Here is a 6000-nt window from a genome sequence, read left to right on the forward strand (position 1 = left end):
ACTAGATAATGACAATGGTCCCTTTTGACCTTTGAATCTATGAACCCTGTGATAGGGTAGGTTCCCCCCACACTAGGCCCGAAGTGGTAGACTCCACTCTGAGGGCCAGGGAGGCCACTCCCCCTGCGGCCTACTGGGCATGCTCCTGCTGCTCGGGTATAAAAGTAGGCGGCTCAGGGCAGAAGGGGCAGACCTTGGAAGGGGAAGGAGTCCTTGTGGGTGACCCTGGACAGCCCCTTGCACCTGGAGCAGCCTCCCACAGAGCAGCCTCAGCCACCGGAGCCACGCCAGATTCCGCAGCAGCTACAGCCACAGATGCTGGAGTCTCACCAAACGCCGCAGCAGTTGCAGCCAGAGTTGCAGACACCTTCGCAGCAGCATCCAGCCCTACAGCAGCCGCTACCGCAACAACTACACCAGGCAAGGGAGACCTCTGACTGGGAGTGACCACTGGGGCCATACACAGAGGGCAGCATGGTGCACTGGTAGGGTAGGAAGTGGCCCAAGGTGGAGGATTGGCCTCTTGGAGCTCGGTGTGTTCTGGCAGCATCCCCGCCAAGCAGACAGTGAAAACAGTCATTGCCAACAGGGCCCTGGGCCAGGACCTGGTGGAATGGGAGGGCCTGGGATCCCCCTATCCTTCCCCCTCCATCCCACCATAAACCAGCTTCTGGACTTAGAGGAGGCTTATCTGTGACTAGGTCCTAAACCTGTTTGCACCCTGAGGGTGAGCACTCAGTTTGGGGGACTAGACCTGCAGGACCATAAATAGCCTAGTAGAGTCTGGTCCGTGTGGGAGGGAGCAACAAAGGGTGCCCCAGGCAGCAGAGCAGCCCCGTGACAAACCTTTTGGATCTAAATGCAATTCTTCTTGACCACCATGCGTGATCATCTCTTAGCAAAGCTGGGGGAATCTTGCAAGCCCTTTTTAATGACATTTCTGCATCTGGAAATCTTGCATGAACTAGACCCCAATTTCTATTCTTTAGTCTGCATTGGCTGCAGGGGAGGAAAATTCACCGGAGTTGTAAGAAGAGAGGGATTCTTGTTAATAAGCTTTGACAGTCCCTCCAAGGGAAAAGGGTCTGTTTTTTTTTTTTTTTAATTTACAACTGAGTAAGGGTATGTCTACACTACCCCGCTAGTTCGAACTAGAGGGGGTAATGTAGTCATCCGCAGTTGCAAATGAAGCCCGGGATTTGAATTTCCCGGGCTTCATTTGCATGAAGCCGGCCGGCACCATTTTTAAATGCCGGCTAGTTGGGACCCCGTGCCGCGCGGCTACACACGGCACGGACTAGCTAGTTCGGATTAGGCCTTGTGGAAATTCAAATCCCGGGCTTCATTTGCAACTACGGATGACTACATTACCCCCGCTAGTTCGAACTCGTGGGGTAGTGTAGACATACCCTAAGCTATTTTCCTGGCTGGGTCTTGGTACCACTTTGAGTTGGTGTTTCCTGGTCCATGGGGAGCTTGTTACTGATAATGAGATTGGAGAGACTTCCTAGTCTGAAGGCAAGAAATGGGGGTTCAGGAAAGGTTTCTTTCAGGATGGGATCCCCATCAAGTATGGCTTCTAGCTGTTTGATGATACCCTGCCTGGTTTCCAGTGTGGGGTAGCAGATGAAATCTACAAATGCAAGACATGCAAACATATCTCCACTGCTACAGTGATCAACACACCCCATGTCATGTTACTGGACTTTGAGGGGAGCAGCCAGATCACTGCTGAGCCCATAGGGAAGTGTTTGCCCCAAAAGTTGGTACAAAGGAGGCCATGTGAGGTGTCAAACAAAAGCTTACTTTCTACTGATACTGTATATGCTCTTCATATACCTGTATAATGTCTGTATGTGGAGTTATACATATGTACTCTGTGTTGATGCTGAAAGATTCTCTGTCTGAGGAAGAGCAATGGGCCAGGAATGTTTGCCTATGGACATGCTAATGAGCAAAGCTCCATGGAACAATAGCCCACTGTAAGCCAAGAACACACCTCAAGAATGGTGACTGATACCTAAGGGCTACCAGCAGGGGACACAGGGATAGGCTGCGGGCCAGTTGACCTGCTGCAGCCAAGAAGAGACCAGGAAGGAGGTATAATTATGCCATGTGGCCGACTCCATCTTGGTGCTCAGCTCAGCCCTTCATTCCAGAGGCAGCAGTGCAGGGATCAAAGAGCCGGAAAGAACTGTGGACCCATCCTGATGTAGGATGTACATCAAAGTCTTTTAAGCCAGCAGTTATAACATCTCTGCTGCAAGCTTGCAACAAGAACTGGGAGATTTGATGCATGTAGTGTATGATACTTTAACAACCTTATTCTCATGCTTTTCTTTCTTGTAGTAATAAGCCTTTAGATGTTAGATGCTGAAGGATTGGCCCAGCGTGATTTGTGGGTAAGATCTAGAGTGTATATTGACCTGTGATCTGTAGTTGGTTTCTTGGAACCGGACAGAACTTGTTCGGGGAAGGTGAGATTAGGTTCTAAAACCACTCACCTGTGTATGAAGCCCGGGTCCATCTGGAGCACGGATATTGCTGGGGTGTCGGAGGGGTTTTGCTCGTGAGACTTCAGGCAGGCAGCTGAAGCGCTCTGGGACTGGTTTGTGGCCTATTTGGAAAGGTCTCCAGTCTAGGGGCTATAGAGAGCCCCGAATTTGAGCAATTTGCCCTGAGCAGATGCCCTCAGCTGTGCCCAGACCCGGCCCGGTTGGTCACACCCCACAACACACCTTTTAAGACCCATGGGTCCTCCACTTGTTTATCACAGCATGTGGTTCACTCCACTAAGTGTCACAACAACTATGAGTGGAACCAGACAATCACTTTGCTCTAGAACAGGCCTGGGCAAAATACAGCCTGTGGGCCAAATGTGGCCCACCAAGCCATTGAATCCAGCCCACAGATGCTGCGTGGAGCCTCATGCTCCCCGCTTGCCTCGCCCCACTTGCACACTGCTCAGAAACATGGCTGTGGGGTGATTTTTCTTTAAAAACTGTGAGTCCAGAGGAAAGGGGGGAAGCTTTAGGAGCTACTCTCGCCCTCAGCACAATCCCATTGGATGGTTTCTGGCCAGAAACTGGCCAATGGGAGCTGCCTGTTTCAATAACAGGCAGCCATGAAGCACAAGGGGCTCCAGAGGACATGGCTGCAGCCTGTGCCGGGGGGCGAGGCAGGCAGGGAGGCTGATTCAGGAACTGCTACTGGCTGTTAAGTCTCCAGGCAGAGCCTACCTCTGGCACCCCAGTCCTTCCCTTCCCCAACCCTCTGCCCTCCACTCCGCATACTCAAATCTTCTGCCCCCCTCCTATACCCATATCCCCTGCCAGATCCGGCAACCCAATTCCCTGCCCCATGCCCTAGCTCACAACCCAAATCCCTGCACCCCCTCCTGTACCCCGATTCCCTGCCCTAGGTCACAATCCAACACCCTTCAGCCCAGTCCAGTGCCCCAGGGCACAACTGCCTCCCTTACCCAAACTCCCTTCTGCACCTAACCTCCATCCCAGACCCTGCACCTCCTCCAGAAATATCATGGAAGAGTATGGCCCTCAAACACTTTCCAAATTCTTGGAGTCAGCCCCCGTCAAAAATGATTGCCCACCCCTGCTCTAGAATGAACATGCAGGGAAATAAAACAGCCTATCACCTTTAGAGGAACACTTTTCACAAAATGGACTCTCTATGTATCTATCAGTCCTTACCTCAAAGGAAGTCTGCACAACACTTTCAAAAGATGAACTTGTCATTACTCTGTTAGACCCTCAAAATGATGGACTGATCAGTGACACCGGATTTATGGTTTATTGCAACAAGCAGTAGCCCACTTGCTTCCTCTTTTTGTCCCATGACTGCAGAAATGTTCATGGGCCACTTAGCGATGAATGTGCTAATGTCTTATGCTTACAACTCAGTTCCATCTTGCATTTTGCTGGGAGTAGTTTTCCCAGACTGAAAACAGAGCTCTGTTTGGCTCAAAAGCATGTCTCTCACCACCAGAAGCTGCGGCAGTACGAGATATAACCTTGCTGACCTTGTCTTCCTAATATCCTAGGACCAGCTCAGCTACACCTACACTGCACACCTTAATTTGTAAAGCACCCAGTTAATTTATGATACTATATAAATGATATTTAATCATTTCCATCATGCCTTCTATGAAACACTTTAGGAACTGGCTCCTCCTTTGAAGCTGCATAGGCACTTGTGCAGAGGATTTTAGGTTGAATCCGAGGAAGAGCAGTTGTATGTGACTGTGTATGGAGCTACAGAAGGAAAGTTGGGAGCCCTTGTGAAAACAAAATAATCTGGAGGAAAGTAGTTACATGGGAAATAAAAGGAACAGTGACAAAAATTAAATGTGTGCAAGCTGCATGGAAACATAATACCATAATAGAGGTTCAAATTAGATGTATATGCCAAATAAAAAAAAAAGAGTAAGAGGATCCAAAAATGCCACCATGACTAGCCAGAGTAAAAGAGACAAGTTAGAGGCAAAAAGGCTTCCTTTAAAAACTGGAAGTCATATCATACTGCGGAAAATAGAAAGGAGCATAAACTCGGGGAAGTCAAGAATAAAAATACCATTAGTCAGGCCCAAGCAGAATTTGAAGAGCAACTAGCAAAAGACTCAAAAATTAACAGCATGTGCAAGAAGCAGGTAGTTTGCCAAACCATCAGCAGGGTCACTGGTTGATCAAGGTGCTAAAGGAGTATTGAAGGAAGGCGACACCATTGTGGAGCTACCCTGGCTCCACCTCTCCAGGGCTATCAGCGCCAGCCAGCCACTTCTGGGAATGACATGGAGCGAAGGTAGCCCCACTGGGCTTCCAGACTTTTAGGGTTCAGGAGGTGCTGGAAGAGAGGGGAGAGTTGATCTACAGGGCCTTGGACCCCTGTTTGAGAAACGTGGGGCCAGATGGACCATTATTCTGATCCACTCTGGCTGGTGTTATGTTGTTACGAAGATGTGGCCAGCCAGATAGAGAGGCTTCCATGCAAACTGTATAACTGGTGATTCTTTAATGTTAAACCATATGAATTACGAGAGATATGATGACACCACCCCCATGGAGCATCAGCATCAATGCAACATTTTGTTTCATCGACTTAGCTATGCTTGTAATAAGCGGCTTTCAGTTTCTGAATTGTATCAGTCGCTTTAGAGTCCTGGGGGGAATATGTGTTTTCTATGACAACCTCTCTCAGCAGAGGGATGAATTATCACTAACCTGCCCTGTCCTTGCAAAGATCCAGACTGATTTGCATACACTGTATATTACAAAAAAAATCTGACATAGGAAAGATTGTCAGACGTAACTCAGGGCTGCAGAATAGCTGCCTTCCTACAAAGTGTGTAGAGGTCAATTTCCACGTTATTTATTTGCCTGAGGCATGATGACACATCCCTCCAATTTGACCTGCTCACCATGACACTTGTACTTCCAGTTCCCTAAATACTACCCAGGTTTGGGCCACTGTCCAGATTTTGTTGGTTTTGTGGCTGCTTTTATGCTGTGTGGCACTTTTTAAAAATCTTTGTAGCATTTGTGAATTTACTACCATGTTATAAAGAAATGTGGGCTCCAGTATGAAAGTACCACAATGTATGTTTTGGAGCAGTGGATCGGTGCGTTCTCACAGGGGGAGATTTGGCTAAACACAAAAAAACCCTCACCACACTGTACAGTCATTGTGTAAAAACTTTCCTTCACCCATACAACAATTTACAAATGCGTCAGATATCTCTGCTGCCTATTCCTGGATACAAGTTTCACACCCTGATTGACCATAAACCACACTTGTAACACGGGCTAACCAGAAATTATCGTTTTAAAGTTAAGAACATAAAAACAATCATACTGGGTCAGACCAAAGGTCCATCAAGCCCAGTATCCGGTCTTCCAACACTGGCAAATGCCAGATGCCCCACGGAGTGAACAGAAGCAGGGAATCATCAAGTGATCCCTCTTCTGTAACCCATTTTCAGCCTTT

The 6000-nt window shown here is 48.3% G+C and overlaps 1 protein-coding gene across 1 annotated transcript in view; it reads right to left on the minus strand.

Moving 5' to 3' along the window:
- The window catches only part of DENND3 (DENN domain containing 3), an 84062-nt gene extending 80269 nt beyond the window's left edge, over positions 1-3793 (minus strand). The window contains exon 1 of the mRNA XM_089776147.1: positions 3711-3793. Within this exon, the coding sequence (XP_089632273.1) occupies positions 3711-3755 (45 nt within the window). The 5' untranslated portion in view covers positions 3756-3793. The remainder of the gene's footprint in view (positions 1-3710) is intronic.
- Between the last annotated feature and the right edge of the window lie 2207 nt (positions 3794-6000).

Source organism: Pelodiscus sinensis, chromosome 2, assembly GCF_052426305.1.
Source record: "Pelodiscus sinensis isolate ZL-2025 chromosome 2, ASM5242630v1, whole genome shotgun sequence".
Lineage (NCBI taxonomy): Eukaryota > Metazoa > Chordata > Testudines > Trionychidae > Pelodiscus > Pelodiscus sinensis.